The sequence below is a fragment of the Trachemys scripta genome, chromosome 18 (assembly GCF_013100865.1).
Source record: "Trachemys scripta elegans isolate TJP31775 chromosome 18, CAS_Tse_1.0, whole genome shotgun sequence".
In the NCBI taxonomy this organism is placed as follows: domain Eukaryota; kingdom Metazoa; phylum Chordata; order Testudines; family Emydidae; genus Trachemys; species Trachemys scripta.
In genome coordinates, this window is record NC_048315.1 from 16019716 (window position 1) to 16039091 (window position 19376).

The 19376-nt window shown below is 41.2% G+C and overlaps 1 protein-coding gene across 3 annotated transcripts in view; it reads right to left on the bottom strand.

The window, feature by feature from the left end:
* The window catches only part of GTF2I (general transcription factor IIi), an 80274-nt gene extending 64368 nt beyond the window's left edge, over nucleotides 1-15906 (bottom strand). For all 3 annotated transcript variants that reach the window (XR_004643367.1, XR_004643366.1, XM_034752230.1), the window contains exons 1-2: nucleotides 15833-15906; nucleotides 1316-1419 (exon numbers count right to left, since the gene is read on the bottom strand). Coding sequence is in view for 1 of the 3 variants with exons in the window: in XM_034752230.1 (XP_034608121.1) it covers nucleotides 1316-1414 (99 nt within the window). In the remaining 2 variants the exon portion in view is untranslated. The remainder of the gene's footprint in view (nucleotides 1-1315; nucleotides 1420-15832) is intronic.
* Nucleotides 15907-19376: the final 3470 nt, after the last annotated feature.

Below are 19376 nucleotides of genomic sequence, written 5' to 3' on the forward strand. Positions count from 1 at the left end.
AAAGAATTTATTTTCTAGTGTTGCCATGGTATAGCTCTCAAAGCTGTTGCAAATAACACAATGCTATCCATTAGCAATAGATAATTTGTACTTCTATAGTGCCTTTCATCTGAGAATCTAAAAGCATTTTAGAAGGATTAGTGAAGTTAAGTGTTGTCTACAGACATTGTACCAACTGAACTAAATCTGTTCAGAAACAGATGGTATGTCTACAGTACTAGCACTACTGCAGCTATGCTGTTGTAGAGTAGGCACTACAGTGACAGAAGGGGATTTTCCATCACTGTAGTAAATCCACCCCGCTTGAGAGGCAGAGGCTAGGTTGAAGGAAGAATTCTGTCTACAGTAGTGGTTAAGTCAACCTAACCACATCATACAGGGTGTGAAATTTTCACAACTCTGAGCAATGTAGTTAGGTTGACCTAAGTTTTGGGGCAGATCAGGCCTGAGTTAAACTGGTAAACCCTTGTTGTGTAAACATTCAAACTGATTTAGCCTTATAATGATTGATTTAAGAGTGTTTGTGCAAAGGGGATACACCAACTTAACTAAACTTTCTCTGAACCCATTTAGTCAAGTCTGTACAAATTCTATGTGTAGACAAAGCATTACCCTCAAAACACTCCTGTGAGGATAAATATTATCTATTCCATTTTAAACATGAGGAAACCAAATCACAGAGATTAATAGATCTACTCAAAGTCACAAGGAGGACCCCCAATTCCCAATCCAGTGCCTTAGCCACAGGATTATCCTCATGATGGGAAGCAGGAGAAGCGTTCCTGTTCAATATCTTCAAACTCAACAGTTCTGTGGTGTTTCCACTGTTGTCTTAAGTTAAACCTGTAAGACTAAGGCCATGTCTATACTTGGCTTTCAGCTACTGGTACAACTACACCAGTGCAATCCCCTAGAGTAGGCAAGGAATACACTAGTCTAGCATAGCATAATTATCCTTACAGTCGCTTAACCAGGTTGGAAAGTACAAATTGCCCTCAACTGCTGCCTGAAATCCCAGCCTAATAGTGTAATCTCTCAGTTCAGATCATATCTCCACTATAGTCAAAAGTCATGGTTATTATTAGCATGGTTTGCTTGAGTAGAGACTGAACTGAGGTTTTTTCGTTGAAAAATATGCTATCAACTCACTCTTTAGTATTCTACAGTTCTACTCTTCTATCATAGAGCAGTCTACATAAAGGTAAAGCATAAAAGCTATAAGTGAAACTGGCATGCAACAATTTTCAAGAAAATGTTGTCATTTTGTATGTTAGAGCGACATAACTAACATACTGAAGCAACTAGCCACACTAACCATTGACTCAAGTGCTGACATGAGGAATGTAACCACCATTCTGCTTTCAGAGGAGTCCTCATCATGGACTGACAACGCTGGTGTTGCTGCTTGGGCCATTATCCCTGTAAAACAAAAAATAAAACTGTTACAGACCTTGGTGCTACACAACAATGGAAGAACACTAAATCCTTTGTTACATGGTGGAAACTAAGTTTTTTTTTTTTTTAAAAAGGGTAGAGATTAAATTTGGACCCCTCCCAAAAAAAGGAAAAAACCTCTATGATCTCTCTTTACATTTCCCCTATCCTATTCCAAAGACATTCAGTAAGAATTAGATTTTTAAATTAATTAGTAAGACGACACATCCTGACTAGAATACAGACCTTAAGTATCTAGAATGGACAATGTCAGTTACCCAAAGAATTTTGTGTTGCATTTTTTCAGTTTGATTTTGTTCTCAAGCATCCTCGATAGCCTGAGTATCTGGATTAGTACTTATATGGATAAACTAGATATGATACAGTTAAAACATGGACATCATCCCTACCCTTAAAGTTCTAGGGTTTTCTGTTTGCAAAAATCTTCCCAGTAATCAACTGCATATCCTAAGACGTTAATTCAGTCTAGCAGAAAAGTGTCTTCAGGCAGACCAACAGGAGCAGCAAAGAGTTGGACATTTTTATTCATATACCATTCAGCTACCTGTGGATGTCAACTTCAAAGCCTAGTTGGACCTATTTCAGACTTTTATATTTTATAAACTGAAATATAATAGAAACTAAATTTTAAAAGTGGCCAGCAAAAAAAAAAGGTTTAATGCCTTTTATAAACATTATGATTTATAGAAAGCTTGACCTTATTCTTTAAAGTAACCATTAGAAATATTAGGATTTGGCTATTCTGTTTTTGCTGGAAAAATCTCTGGATGATGGGAACACATGGTATGATCGCATCATGAGAATAAAACCTGAGCAACTGATAGAGAAGGGATTTTTTCTGCTGGACTGTTACAACTTGTTTTATTTACACCTAGTTAACTCAAACTCTTGCCAAACACTTTTGGGAGAAGAGTACTTTCTTAAACAGTAAACCATCTTGTGCAAGTCTCCGTTAAGCACAATCGAATCAAGAAAAGCTCAGGACAATCCAGGCATTCTGGAAAAGTGCATTCTATGATCTTGCTCCTTTTCTGTAACTCGGGCAGACATTTTGTCTCAAGTTTTTCAAGGGTCTCATGCAGTACTTAATTTGTAAAGAGAGGTCCTGAGGCTCAAGCAGTAAGGTGCCAGGGCTCAAACAACTTTATTTTTATAACTGACACAGCAAGCCCAGAGGTGCTGGGGCTATGAACTGCCAAGCCTAGAGGTGTGCCCTGGCACAAATTAAGCACAAGTCAGGATGGTGAATGCACACGAATATCCATTTTGTGTGCGCAAAATACACACTTTTGAAAATTGGGGCGGTTAGTCCCTTCTACAAAGGGACTTAACCCAATACACTGACTAGATTAAATGCGACTGGGGGTTCTCTGTCCCTTCATCCTTAGTAGCTGTCCCTTTCAATTTCAACTGAATGTAGCACTTTCTTAAAAAAAAAAAAAAAAAAAAAAAAGCATTGCACTATACTGAACATATCACCTGCAAGTGGACTACTACAGAGGTTCAAAAGTCTGGCAAATGAAACCTGGATATTCAGTAGTTACCTTAGCAACATCAAGTTTCTTAAACTCTACAGTACACAGTACACGTAAATCAAGCAAATTGCTGTTTTAAGTCTTGTCCATTTTACAACTACACTTTTAAGTCATGTTTGAGACAGTCCCTTCTCCAGACACACATGCTTGCAAGGTTCAAATATGGTGATTTAACAAAGCTGTTTGGTAGCTTTAAAATACAATGTATTGCAGCTAATGCTATCTGGCTTAAAAACAGCCTAAACGCTGTTAATCGGAATCTAACTCTGTGTCCCTCACGTATTCCTTGATAAAGCCAGAGTGCCCTCTAGCTCCTGCTTTACTGTGCTAACGTTGGCCTGAATGTACTTGCCTAGGCTATTTTAAAAATACTGACATCACAATTTAAGCAAGTCCATCTGTATACACAGAGCCTGAATGATTTCTTAAGCTAAAGGCCAAGTATAGTCTACAAATGAACTGGATACCTCCACAACACTGCCAGGGGTTGAAGCGAATTATGTCAGTCATTCAGTAGGTTTACTCTTCCATTTGGTTCAGTAGTAAACATTAACCCCAGAAAGATGGTAGAAGAGCTATACCGCTGTATTTCAGATTAAAACAGAACAGGACGGTCCTCTCCTCATTAAAAGGTCACATAGCACCTTGTACCAGCCCAGGATATTTATACCTGATTAATCCAGTTTGGAACCTGGATTAAATACATTCTGATTCATAGAGTTTAAGGTCAGAAAGAACCACTAGCTCATCTAATCTAACCTCCTGTATATCACAGGCCAGAGGTTCACCCAGTTACCCCTGTAAAACTTGTGTTTTATTTAAATGTATTATCTAGAATTGTATACAGATGGGACAACATTCATTTCCCTAACATTTTCAATTACACATATCACAATATATTGTATTAATGTAAAATCAGTTGTTCCCCCCTCCCTCTACAAAAAGCAGGGTGGATACAAATTGATTTTTTTTTTTTAAAGGGATTTTATAATTTTATTTAAATTTTTTTAAATAAACCCATTTAAAATGAAATCTGAATGTAACAACAAATATGTTAAAGCCTTATGTTATAATCTCTTAAAACATTTTCAATAAAAAAAACATGCTGAATCAATAAGCCGCTATCAAAAACTCTGCTTTAAAGAAGAACAGGAGTACTTGTGGCACCTTAGAGACTAACAAATTTATTAGAGCATAAGCTTTCGTGGACTACAGCCCACTTCTTCTGTGGCTTTTGAGGTCAAGCTTTATAAATGACATAAATTTCACTGTATTAACGGCTTGATCCTATGGGGAACTCAGGCTTTACCACTGGATGAAAGACTAGCAAAATCAGAAATATGGCCTCTGACTCCAAGAGATGCCATCATGTATCTCATAAGAATCATCCACTGAGCCCATTTGAGTGGTCTGAGCACCCTTATTTTATAGCTTTTCCTTACCTAAGCTCTGATTGGCTCAGTTCTCAATTTAAAGAAAGTCAGTAGCTAAGCACATGGAACCACAGTTTGCGGAACTGCTAAATGAGCTTTTGACAGCAGTATCCTCTTCTGCAGGCACAGAAAGAATCTTTTCTTCATTTGAACTAATTCTAAATAAATAGAGAAACTGATTGGGATTTAGACAAGATTTCCTGCTTTTACTTCTCTTCCAATCTATGAATGAAAGTGAGGAGGGGGGAGATGAGATCTACTAGTTTTAAAAGTTAGGACAATTAAGAAATTTAGGAGACGCTCTCATTTTTAAGAGACTTAGGTGAATAAGAACTTAAACTCCAGTCACTCTGACTAAGGCATATTTGAACATTTCTCAGGGTGACCAGAAACAATCAGAGAAACAAGGCAGGTGGCGTAATATCTTTTATTGGACCATCTTCTGTTGGTGAGAGAGACAAGCTTTCGCGCTTATACAGAGCTCTTCTTCAGGCTGAGAAAAATAACTCAAAGTGTTAAATGATCCGCTTATTTCACTGTCTATAGTTAACCCCCCTTTTTTTTTTTACACCAATAATTTAGTTCTAAATGTGAAACATTTTGATAAAAGAACTTTATGTATTCAAAACATTAAAGGTTTTGTTTAATAAAAATAAATGTTATGTGCTGTTTTCGGTTTAATTAGATTACAGTTACCAACCTAATGCACAAACCTTAACACAAATCATGAGCAAAAAGTTAATTATCTAATAAATATATTATTCACCACTTTTCAACATTAAAATTGTACAATTAATAAGAATCTGAAAGTATTAAGCTATGTAAATGCTTTAAAATATATATACAATTAAGTGAGTCCCCTTAAGTAGCAAAAAATGTACCAAATCTACTGTAACGTGTCTATTTAGATGTAAATCAACATGTTTCAATGGTTATATATACCTATGAGAATGCACTTTTCTTTATAAAATAACTGAAGTATAAATGGAAAAGTTGATTAAAATAAATTATTTAAAAAAATCAAGGCTTTGCACTTGGTGATTTAGAATCCATCCACCCTGACAAAAGCAGCCACACACCTGGAAAATTCCTTTCACATTTCACCACATTTTCCTCTAAATGTTGCAGTTTCCCCCCTGTATCTCTGCCAGTCTATAGTATAGGGGCATAGTGTTCATTATTAGGCATAGCACCATTGAGCTCAATAGGTCTGCACCTGACCACAAGATTAGTCCCTTAAATGGTGAAGGGCAACAAAATCTCCTGAGATTAATACTCGGTGCAAGCTTATTCAAAATCTGTGTGATACTTTGAAGAACATGTGCCAATGTACTAGTCAAAAAAGTTAAATTGAACCAGATCTTTAGCTATGGCCCTACCAAATTCAACGACAGTGAAATCTGATCTTTTGTGTGCTTTTACATTATACTATACAGATTTCACAGCGGAGACTAACATTTCTCAAATTGGGGATCCTGACCAAAAAGGGAGTTGCAGGGAGGATCAGAAGGTTTTTTTATGGGGGGGAGAATGGCGGTCACGGTATTGCCAACCTTCCTTCTGCACTGACTTCAGAGCCGGGTGGCTGGAGAACAGTGGCTGTCGGCTGGGTACCCAGCTCTGAAGGCAGCACCCTGCCAGCAACGCAGAAGTAAGGGTGGAAATGCCATACTATCCACACAGCCAGCAGCTGCCGCTTTCCAGTAGGACTGTAAGAGGTTAAATGGTAAGCATTAGGTTTACCGTTAACCAACCTCTACCATTAAACCCGCCACCCCACACCTGGCCGGAACGGTCCCAGGCCCGGCTGCCCTGTGCCTGGAGCGACCCCAGCCCCGGCCGCCCCACACCAGGCCGGCCGGAGCGACCTCGGTTAACAGTTCACCAATTAAACAATATAATTTTATCGTTTAACTTTTTAAACCGATATTTACATCCCTACTCTCCAGCTACTTCAGCTCTGGAGGCAGCTCCACCACAAGCAGCAGGGCAGAAGTAAAAGTAGCAGTAACGCAGCCCCCCCACACACACACAACACTCCTTTTTGGGTCAGAATCCCTACAATTACAACATGTGAAATTTCAGATTTAAATAGCTGAAATCATGAAATTTACAAATTTTAAAATCCTATGACCATGAAATTGACCAAAATGGACCAGGAATTTGGTAGGTAGTAGCTATCACAAGTAGGTTTCCATAATACCGCTAATGATATATTTGTAAGTCTTTGACAATCCTATTGCTGGGAAAGGGCCTTCAAAGAGGTCAGTAGCATTTAGTATTATTTACCATCTGTAATTCCTTTAAATTGACTGCCCGAAAAGAAGTTTTCGCCTAATAAGTAAAGACCTGTAACATTAAATAAGCTATTACACAAAGTACTAGTAATGGGACACCAGGGCTAGGATCTGGCCATCCTCAGCTGGAGAGAGGGGTCACCAGGACACAAAGCAAATGACCAAAATGGGAGCCCAGGGATAACAAAAAATGGTAGCTTTGTGTAGGTTAACTGGGACCTAAATGTAGCTCATTCAGCACGTTTCTGGCTTACTTCCACTTCTGAGAGCAAAGAAATAGAAATGCTTGTGGCAAGTGAAAGCCAAACCACAAGAGAAAGTTACTTTGTATCTTTCTTATTCTTACAGAAGAGGCACATGCCAACCCCTGCAGCCCCGAGGTGTTAGATATCCTCCCTGACAGTTTCTGATGGACGCAAAAAAGCAAGAGAAACAACATTCTGGCATGAGTATGAAGAACTACGCTTTTTAAAGAGTTTTGTTTGTACAGAGAATATGCTGTTTGGGGAGAAAAGGAAGGAAGACAATTAAATTTTCCTTTATGAATAGCACAGCAAGATAGGCAAATATATTTTACACCTAGCCTGCCATAACCCAAGAGAAGTTAAAGTGAAGGGTTACAGGAATCTATTTCACAAAAACATATACGACCTGTAGGTCAAATCCTTACCTCCCAGTTAAAATGACCAGGACCAGACACAAAACAGGAGCGAGAAGGCTCAGTGAAATTAACATCTGGCACTTCTCATGTCTGATTTCTATACTGAACATTGGATTGCTCCACATAAACACAAACATATGGTACAGGTATTCACAACTTTCATCTCAGAGTAGCTTTCTTGATAAGTGGCACTCTTACCATTCCAATATGACACCATTATACGTTCAGTAACAGTGACCCACTAAACACAGCAGCTGGGACATTTGCTGTCGCCATTTCAAACCAACTCCCACTGCAGGGATTTAACTCTCAGCAGTAGAATCAACAAGAACAGCACTATGTTTTTTACATTTTTAAAGTGGCTTATCCAAACCCATCAGAGGAATATTGCTACTTAAAAACCAAGTCCCGATGAAACTAATGAAATATAATTCACATAATTATGCTACTCAGAAGCATAGGATCTCTCTCTTCAGAATCCAAGGCACTTTTATTTCCTTAATTTTAGCGTGCATAGGTTGACACTTCCATTTTTTCCCGTACAGCAGAGTCAAGAAAAAGCTTACTAATCAAGGGCCAGATATTGAGAAATACGGAGTACACACAACACCCATTAACTTTAGAAGGAGATGCACGTGCTTAGCACCTAAGTTACTATCACCAATGTTTAGAGAGATGTGTAGCTTAGAAAACATGGCTTAAAATCACGACATTAACCTAGGAACGATTAATAAGGAGTCTGTTACATATCCACGATGGCCTGCCCAGAAAAACATTTAAAAACAACAACAAAGTTTCTCTTTAGCTAGGTACTTACATGGCCCTCTTCACAGTACAGGGGGGATGGATCATAACTTTGTTAAAATAATCTTTAAAAATATTCAACACTAGAAACTAGTTTCAACAAGAGTCTTTTGGAAAGCATTTCTAACTACATGACGACACAGCCACAACAATCAGTGTAATCACATTTTCAGAAACTGTTTTCATACTCGCTTTTAACAGTTTTCAAACACAAGGAGATGCTGCTGTAAACAGACCAATGAGTTATGGATAGAACGAAACTCCAAAAGGCATGTATATACTAGGGCTGTCAAGCAATTAAAAAAATTAATCGCGATTAATCACACTGTTAAACAGAAATACCATTTATTTAAATCTTTTGGATGTTTTCTACATTTTGAAATATATTGATTTCAATTACAACAAAGTGTACAGTGCTCACTTTATATTTACTTTGATTACAAATATTTGCACTGTAAAAATGAGAAAAAGTATATTTCAATTCACTTCATACAAGTACTATAGTGCAATCTCTTTACTATGAAAGTTGAACTTACAAATGTAGAATTATGTACAAAAAATAACTGCATTCAAAAAAATAACAACTGAGATTAATCAACAGACCTAGCATATATACTTTACTACTTTTTTTATATAACTATTATATGTTTGGGCTTTAATAGCATCTTAATTACTCTATCTGTGCATATATTTAAGTTGGTCTTAATAGTCAAGTAAGATTGAGACTTGGAGTAAATTCACTTAGTTTTCTAAGTATGCATACAGATCTAAAGCAGTAAAAAGATATTAATGAATGTTAAATCAAGTAAACAAAGTAAATTATTAATCAGAGTCCCCACCATTTGATAATTTCAGTCTTTACTAGTGTAATCGCATTTACTTTATAAACATGATTGTTCGTGTTAAGTAATTATTACTTTGGTTCTCTGTGCCCATCAGCACTAATACCCAATGTCTGAAGTTATTTATTTTGAACTCCAGTCCTGTTTATCTCATTATAGCAAAATTGGTGCTGGCATTTTTTCATAGCGACAAATTGTCTACTCAGCTAATACAGCTCACCCTTGGTTTCTGTGTCACATTGTACTGTGTCACAGGAACCTAATCTATTGTTTCTATTAAAAAAAAACCCCACCTATAGTGAGCTATTCTTCAGGTGCTCACATAGAGGCCTACCCACACTACAACCCAAAACACATTTTTGAAACTGTTTGTAACAACCATTTGTTTCGCTTACAGCAAACATGGTTGAGCTATAGCCCCACAGCAGTTTTTTCCCGCCTCCCACACTACCCTGCGCTAATCAAGCCTGTATGCCCATGCCACATCAAACTGCCTAAACATGTATGTATCAGTGCATTTATCCCATACTGCTTCTCTTGGACCCTGATGACCCTTCACTATTTCTTTCCTTACTTCCTCTGGCCTCAGGATCTTGAATTAAAGATAGTATCAGTCACACTGCTATGTTAATATATATTTCAGTACAATACTTTCAGATTATCTGGTTGAGTCATATCAAGTATATCACAAATCAAATCAACAACATAAAGCTGGGTGATAATAGCAGTCCATTTAAAAATACTCTTCACAATTTCACTTCAAAGTTTATACAGCAGGTAGTTATGAAATACTGGGAGAGACTGTGATGTCAAACTGTGAGAACAAAATTTAAGTGGATTGTGTACCTGTCAGAACTCCCAAAATGAACTCTCAGTCAAGTAGGTCTCTGCTTTCCTTCCCACCCAACTTCCCAAGGACTGCTCCTTATTGCAAGTTCCACAAGGTGCAGTTAATACTCATGCACTATAGTGTCCCAACAAGAAAATTCATTTTACCCAATGTGAATAGACTTCTCTATATATTTATAATTAAAATTATTTTCTACAAGAGGGTAAATGATTCCATCAGTACATAGACAGGCAGTTGATGTACACGTCCAGGGAAAAAGCATCACATAGGACTTCACCCAGACTAACCCCACCATATTAATCTAACAAACTTGATCTGCTTCGAAAGATTAATTTGAATCTATTGCACATAAACTGTCATACTTTAAAAATACACAATGAACAACTCCCCAATGACATACTACCAAAAATACTCTGGTTACATCAGTTCAAATGTTGTTACCTCAATGGAGAATTCTGGGTCTTCTTAAAACTAAAAACTATTTTCTACCTTTATTAATATGTAGCTATCAAGGCTGGTGGGATAAGTTTTTATTTCATCCATTTTGTTTTGATTGATTGATGGATTCATGTTTTCTCTTGCTATGTATTCTATGCTTCAGGGATTTTAAGTCAATGTAACCCAATATGGTGCCTGCTCAAGACAAAATGAGCCAAAAGACACTCTCAAAGATAACGTGTATGTGCACGCAATCACAAGAACACAAAAAAATAGATAATTTACTTTAATTTAGCCACCTAGTGTAGAATTTAGAATTTTTAAAAAGTTTACAGCCTTTTTTGTAAAAAAAGCCACACATCTCATCAGCGAGAGACTTTGATGGTTAGAAAAAAAATGGAAAAAACAAAAGGAAATGTCTAAAATGTGTTGAAGATTAAACATATTAATAAAGAGTCTGTGACCCAAGAACCTGCCAGTTGATATTGAGAAAGTAGTGCAGAGGTGTGTACATTCTAATTCACCAGAGAGCATAAAATATATGTACAAATACTATGTAAGAAGTGCTATACGTACAGACTTTACGAATATATTTTCAGCGTGTAGTTACTGGTCACCAGCTAAGGTGAAAAACATGTTTTCTGACAGACAAAAGATGTTTATTCATCTATCTGTTCATATGTATATTGAGTATTGTCTCATTCACAATAGGCTTCTGATCACCAGTCTGTGTTGAAAGCAAATGAAATATTGTAAGGACTTCAGAAAAAAAAATGTAACAGGAAGAGAAAGGTTTGCTTAACTATGGGGGAAGGGGCACAGAGAAGACACCCAGGCATCCTTCACTGAGGAAGTAGAAAAGGACAATGGGCTTGTTTCATGAAAAAAGTCTCAGCTAGCCTTGGTTGATAACACCAAAGAGAACTTTGGGAGAGAGAAAACTTCTTTTGACAGGTTAACCTGTTAGTTTAGTCTATAAAAATGTTTGTTATGATTCTGTTGCATATGTAATCATTTGTTTCCAACATTCTTACTCACTATTATTAGAATCTTGAATCTTTGACAATAAACTTATTCTTGTTTTCACTATAAATATATCCAAGTGCTGTGGTGTTATGCAAGGTGGTGGACCTTGCCGAAACTTACACAGTAAAGTGTTCTGTTCCTTCGGGAACACTGAACCTGGTAATTCTGTGAATATTTAGTGGATAAGGGTCTAGGAAATGCTCGAAGGACTTGGTGGTTGGTGTATGCCTATCACAGCCTGTACAGAAAAAGCAAGGCCTGTGGGGGCCTGGAAGATAGGATTTTGCTGTTGGAGGCTGTCGTTTTGAGGGAGCTGATCTGCAGCAGAGACAAGACTGCTTCATATGCTAAAGTGCCTCACGATCCTGGGTACCCTTGGGGAGCATCACAGAGTCCCAAAAAGAGGGGGTCGCTTGTAATAATATTAAGTTAAAGAGACAAGGTGGGTAAGGTAATATATTTTATTGGACAAACTTCTGTTGGTGAGAAAAACTTTTGAACATACACAGAGCTCTTCTTCAGGTCTGGGCTTGTCTCTCACCAACAGATTCTGGTCCAATAAAAGATATTTCCTCACCTGCCTTGTCTCTCTAATATCTTAGGACCAACACAGCTACACCTGCACTGCATGCAAGATTAAATTAACACATTCAGATAGAAACATGTAGTTGATGGTCTCTCAAAGATACCATATTGAGAGCCCTGTACACTAAATTCCTGTAAACTGGCTACCTCATAAGCTGTCTCTTTATACCAGGTCATGGCTGCTTAAATCAGCACTTTTGATCAGTTCTTAGAATTGATCTTTCAGGCTGAAAATAGAGCTTTTTTCGCATCATGCCCTTACCTTGGAACCTCCTCACTTTGGCAGACTGTCAGAACTGGTTTGGTGATCTGCAGGGTTCTGCTTCAAATTATTTCTATTTAGTCTGCTGCTTGGTTTATTGCTTTGTGCATGTGTGAGAAAGTTTGACTATTCAGATTTTAAAAAAACAGCAAAGGCATTTTTACTGCCCACTGTGTGTAGCATCATGTAGTTTCTGATGTTATTTTTGGTGACAGCGCTTAGCTGCAACGGGATAAAGACTTTCATTAATATTTAGCCAAACAAATACAATATGAGCCAAAAAAAAAAAAAAAAAAAAAACCCCACACACAGCCCCTCCCACCAGGGGAATGAGACACTTACCCCTCCCCACCAGGCAACAGCAACAGGGGGGAGAGCTATGGCACTGCCCTGCCAATGTGTCTCAATATTAACCTATGGCAAGATTTCAGTCTCCGTGGCCTTAGACGGTTCTTTGCCGCTCCACTTTGACTGCCAACATTCCAATGGTGCTAAAAGTGCCATTGTAGATGATGGTTTGAGTGAGATGAACATATATCCACTGAGAAATGTACTGAAGCCCTTATGCTGCAATAAGCTCTGTGCTGGCAGATTGATTTTCAGTGGGTATCAATCAGATTCTGCATGGACTGACTCTTGCTCCTACACAGCCTAAGTCAAGTCAATGTGGGGTCACTGACAGAAACACTGCAGGACTGGGGCCCAAAACCTCAAGTTTATTTCATAGAGGCTACCATTATATGGACAACCTGGGATGGATGTGAGCCAGCGATCAAGAGGTGAAAAAGATAAAAAATTTAAGAGAAATTTAAAAGCACGCACATAAACCAGGGTTTGATTCTCAGTCATTTTTCACCCACAAGTCCAATATTATCATTTTTTCCTTCATTTTGCCCCCATGTCAGTGTCATTTGCACCATTTCAGTCAAAAATGAAGAAGAGAGAAACAATATATGAAATTATGCAAAGTAATTGTGCCAGTTATGGCTAAAGACATTTACATTAACAGCATAAATATAATAATTTCATAGGTTAGGCTAAAAAACCTCAAACGCATCAGTGTGAACTGCTGCTCTTCCTTCTGGTTAAATGTAAGAAATGCAACTTCACACTATAAAGATTTTGCAGATACAGATCCACCAGTCTACTTATGCTGGCAAAGCCCCCTAGTGGAGATGCAGCATATACCAGCAAAAGGAATTATTTTGCTGGCACTGTATAGCTAGCTGAACAACCTCCCCAAAGGACATAAGCTGTGCCACTATAAACTGCATCTGCATTGGGAGGGATGGGGAGGGGGTGGGAAGAGAGGGAGAGGAAGGAGCGTGGGGTTGCCGGCATAGCTATGTTGTTATTTAGGGGCATGTTTTTTTCCCACGTGCCTAACCAACATAGCTATGCCAGCAAAACTTTCGAGAGTAGACCCAGTAGGAGAACACTCCACTCTCCCTGGACATTCTATAACAGATTTAAAAGTAGCTATACTTGAACAAAAAAACTTCAGAAACAGACTTCAAAGAGAAACAGCAGAACTAAAATTCATTTGCAAATTTAACACCATTAATCTGGGCTTGAATAGGGACTGGGAGTGGCTGGCTCATTACAAAAGCAGCTTTGTCTCTCCTGGAATTGACACCTCCTTGTCTATTATTGGGAGTGGACTACATCCACCCTGACAGAATTGGCCCTGTCAACACTGGTTCTCCACTTGTGAGGTAACTCCCGTCTCTTCATGTGTCATTATATAATGCCTGCATCTATAATTTTCACTCCATGTATTTGAAGAAGTGAGGTTTTTTACCCATGAAAACTTATGCCCAAATAAATCTGTTAGTCTTTAAGGTGCCACCAGACTCCTTGTTGTTTTTGTGGATACAGACTAGCACGGCTACCCCCGATACTAGAGTAGACCCGGCTTTCTGTGTGTGGGACAGACACAGCTCAAGGAGAGAGACAGGAAAAGAGACAGAAAGACTGAAGAGAGCAGATGACACACAGAGAGCCTAGAGAAACTGGCAAGAGGCAGCTTGGGACTGCGAGCAAAGAAACTACCTCCTGTTATTTTTGGTTCCTCCTGTGTTTGGGGAAACAGGATTTCGCACATTCTATGTATATAAATAATATGGCATCAAAGGTACCACCAGACTCTTTCATCAGTTCCTCCTGTTGGTGGAAACTCCCCACAGATCCTCAAAACTTGACTAACCACTCAGGTCAGAAGGACTAACAATATTTTAAAATTCAATCTGAAGTGATAATTCATATATTCTTATTGATAATGCCACGAATTGCATATTCCCCAGTGCTGCATATTCAAACTCAATGACTGCTGCTATTTCACAGGCAGAAAAGAGAGAAAGCTTTTGGTGAAAGTTTAATGTTATTTACAAAATTCCAAATCCCAGAGAAAGCAACTCAGACCTATTTTAGGCCTGCATTCCCCCAAGGGGAAGAAACTACCCCTGTTTTCTTCCCAACCCTCCTCAAAGTAGACTGCCCCAGGAGGTGCTGAGCCTCACTTTCTGTATCTCACCCGTCCCCCATACACAAGGAGAGAAGGGTGTAAATCAAGGAACTTGAGCACTGGTGCTTAACCAAGAGATGTAAACTCCTAGTTTCCCATTTTCCACTTCCAGCATGATGCTAAACTTCCACTTCTGGACCTCACCAGACTCCCACAGACCAGCCAGCACCTAAAGATTTATTAGCATACTCGCCCTGATGCCCTCCCAAGAAGCAGCTGCCTGCCCTAGCCTCCTCTCCCACGCTCATTCCCTACCAGCATGCTCCAGGACCTGGCATGTGCCAGACAATGAGAAGCGGTGGCATCCCAGTGTAAGGACCATAGCCCCAACCAAAGGAGGAGCATTTTCCTCCCTATGACCAAGATCATTGCACTGCTCCCAAAGATGGAGGATGTTGTGCTCAACCACCAAGGTAATAGTGGAAGAGGTGTGAAAGCTCCCACCAGGAGAAAGGGAAATGAGATGCCCTTCCATCTCAATAGCAACTGGTGAGAGAGAGCGGGACATCCCCAAGAAATAGTGACTCGGGGAAAGGGGGAATTGATGGGGTATAAACCTTAAGGAATAGTGATTGTAGAGCAGCAAAGCTGGGGGTAAAGGAAATGAGTGACCCCCACCCCCGGGAATATCAACTGGGGAGGAGGAGGAGAGTCACACACTTCACCCTGGGAATAGCGACCAGGGAAGGAAGATTGTGAGTTACACCCCCCCACACACACACACACGGGGAATAGTGACCGGAGAGAGGGACGGGGGGGAAAATGTGAGTCACCCCCACACGCACACACACACACGGGGAATAGTGACGGGGGTGGGGGGGAAATGAGTCACCCCCCCACACACACACGGGGAATAGCGACCGGGGGGGGGGGGGGCCGCCCCCCGGGGGGGGGGGGGGTGAAAGCCGAGGGGGGGGGGCCCGGCCCCCCCCCCCCCCCGGGGGCAGTGAGGGGGATAGGAGTCACACACACACACACAGGGAACAGGGAGGGGGATATGAGTCACCCCCACCCCCACGGGGCACAGCGCCCAGGGCGGGCGAACACCCCCAGGGACCGGCCCAGCCAGAGGCAGGCTCGGCCCAGGCCCGCTCCCCGCTCGGCCCGGGCTCTCACTCACTGGCTGGCCGCCGCCGCCGCCGGGATCAGGGCAGCCCGGGTCCTGGGGAGTCTCGGCGAGGAGCCGCCGCCGCCGCCGCCGCCGCCGCCTCGGGGCGAGGGGAGGCCAAGCTAATCCCAGCTCACAGCAGGCGCTTCCCGGCTCGGCTCGGCCCGTCCCCGCGTCCCCGCGGCCTCTTCGCGACTCGTCGGGCTCCCGGCGGGGGCTCGGTGACCGCGTCCACTGGGGCGCCGGCCGGGCCTCGTCCCCTCACACAGTCGTTCACCCTGAACCCAGGACCGATGTAAAGGGGGGGGAGGGGGCCGGTTTTTTGTTCGAGGAAAGCCATTTGCGCAGGCGCCGCGGCCGCGGCGCCTGCCGGGTGTTGCGGTTCGGCGGCCCCGTCCGTTCACGCGCTGGGCAGCGGCAGGCTGGGAGGCGGGCGGACTACAACTCCCAGCGTGCCCCGCGCTGGCGAGCCGCTGCCGCGGCGTGCGGCGGCGCAAGGGAAGGGAGCGAGAGAGCAACGCTGGCCTCTCAGGCGGGCGGCGGGGGGGAACATGGCTGTGCGGCCAGCCTCGGCGCTTGGGGGAGCTGCGGCCTCCGGGCCCCGCCGGCGCCGGGGGGCTCCTGCGCGAGGGCGTGTCCCTCAGGCAAGGCGGGGGAGACGTTAAACGGCCCTGCACGGCCACCCCCGCCGCCGTCCTGGAGCCTGGGATCCGCTGCGGGAAAACCAGCCCGGGAGCAGGAGGCTGGGCAGGGCTAGGCCGCAGAGCAGGCCGTGCCTGCCCTCCATTTCCTCGGGCCTCCCACTGGACCTGCTCTTGGCGGGTGAAAAACAATCCAACGGGGCTAGTGCTCAGCTGGAGTCCAGTCCCCCCCCCCCCCCCCCCCTCCAACAAACACCCCCACACACACACCCCTCACACCCCCCCCCCACCCCCCCCACCAACCCCCCCCCCCCCCCACACCCATACCCCACACGCACCCCTCAAACAAACACACAAAAGTAACAGGGAAAGATCCCGGTGATGCACAGCTGGCCAGTACCTGATCCATGGAGACACAGTGCTTTTGCATCAGTGAGAGGGTGGGTCCTCTGCTTTCACATAACAAAAGACAAGTTACACAGCCATGCATGGATCAGCTGAATTCCATTACTGCAAAAAGTAATAGGGAAAGATGCAGACCCGCAGTGCCGTTTGCTACATGATCCATATGTTATCTTGAGTGTGTATGTTTGGATCACTGGAACGGTGTACTCTGATTTTGTATGACAAAAGACAAATTACGCACTGTTATGTTTATCAGCTAATTTCACCACCTTCTGGCCCCAAAAATGAGATGCGTACAGAGGGATGTCAAGAAGAGGGGGATAATTAAACTAGGATCCCAAGCTCAGGACAGCCCCAAAACATCTTGCGGGGGAAAGGGGATGGAGCCCTAAATTTCTCTCAACAGGCCTGTGTACACATCTAAACACACATGCTACTGTTTGCTGTCTAATACTTATCTTAGCTGTGCATGTGTTGTAGAAAAGAACATCATCTTGCTATCTGATCCATGCTGCCAGACCCTCCTCCTAGCTGCCCAAGGCACCGTTGGGTTGCAAAAAGTTATTCTGGAAAATCAACAAACATTAGTTTACATTGTTTAGTTTCAGCAAACAGCCTAGAGTGTCAGTGCTCCGTAGAAGCCACAGTGGAAGGTGAAAACAATTTCATGCCAATAAATATCATGTTTTTTGTTAAAATTAACAGCTTTATAGTCTCCTTATCTAGACTTATATAAGCACAATAAACAACTAGTATAAAAATAGTTCCTTTCCTTGCTGTAATAATCTAAGCACATATTACATTTCCCCACTTGTGCTCAGTATAATGAAGCCATATATTAGGCCCAGTTTTGCTGATCATGGTCAGGCCAATTTTTAGTTGTCTTACTACACTGCTATTAGAGCTGCTTGGAAAGTGGAATTTCCATTCCACAGGAAATTCTGACATTTCAAAATTTGTTTTTGTACAGAATCAGAATGAAAATTTCCAGCAAAATTGAAATGTCAGAAAGTCCCAATTTACGTTGATAATGTTCTTTTTACAAAATATATGTCAAAACATGTCATTTCATGAAGTAAAGACATGTAGTTTAGACATATGAAAATATTAACTTTAATATATGTTATATACTATTAGATCAAAATAATAAAATGAATATTTTCATATAAGTGAAAACAAAATTAATTGAAATGATAAAGTACAAATTAAATGTTTTCCCTTATATAAATATTTCAACATCAAAATAAAAAAGTCAAAACAATTCATTTAAATTTTTCCCTGTCAAAAATGTTGACAGTCATGGTCCCACAGAACATTTAGATTTTGATAAACATTGCATTTATTTACAGAAAACCTCATCTGTTGAAGTTTTTTAATCCACCTCTATTTTTTTTTAAATAAAATTAAACTGAAAATGTGGAATGAAGCTTACAGATATAGCTAAGATAAATGCTTTCTAACCTCAGCGGTAGTCATAGCTTTTTGCTACCCATTTTTGGTAGCATTACCTATAATTCTGTATGTTGTTAGATATTTGTACCAACAATGAGTTGTCAATGCAATAACCACTGAAAATATTTTAAAATAAATCTATATTGGCACTTTTACATGGCTTCTTCTGTTCCATGTGCGCTGTGCACAAACCTGCATTCCTTATTCAGGTTAAATGCCTACTGAAGTCAATAGGATTTTTTTCACCTGAGCAAGAAATGGAAGATCAGTCCCATTAATTATCCAATTATGTTTCAGAATCATTACCAGGTATATCCTGCACCTTGCCTCTGCAGTTATGAAGTGCCCCTGGCAGCAAAACTGGGATGCTTTTGCTGCACAACATGGTGGCAGGATGGGGATGCTAGCTGAAAACCTTGGCCGCTTCTTGCACATCAACACATAGGGGGCATGATCATCTGCTTTTAATATGTTAAGGCCTGTTCTAAAGAAGACGGGTACCACTTGTTCACTGTGTCTCCTGAAGGTAGCACAAGTAGTAATAGGCTTAATCTGCAGCAAGGGAGATTTAAGTTAGATATTAGGAAAAACTTGCTAACTGTAAGGATAGTTAAGCACTGGAATAGGCTTCCAAGGGAGGTTTTGGAATTCCCATCATTGAAGGTTTTTAAGAACAGGTTAGACAAACACTGGTCAGGCATGGCCTAAGTTTATTTGGCCCTGCCTCACTGCAGGGGGCTGGACTTGATCTTGTAAGGACCCTTCCAGCCCTACATTTCTATAATGAACTGTTGTACTTAAAGTACTGCACAGGATCTTTTTAGGGGGAATAAGGCAGAACGCCACATTTATTAGCAATACATGTATTTATTAACACTGTATTATATGCATATAATATATTACACTTACACACACACAAATACACTCCGTCTTGTTGTTACCAATTAGTTGCTCCCCTTAACTTTACTGGCCAGGTGAGTTAGATGGGGGAGGGGGTGGAGCCGGGCTTCTGCCGATCCGGATCGATGCTCCCATGTTGACAAGACGAGACCCGGGGT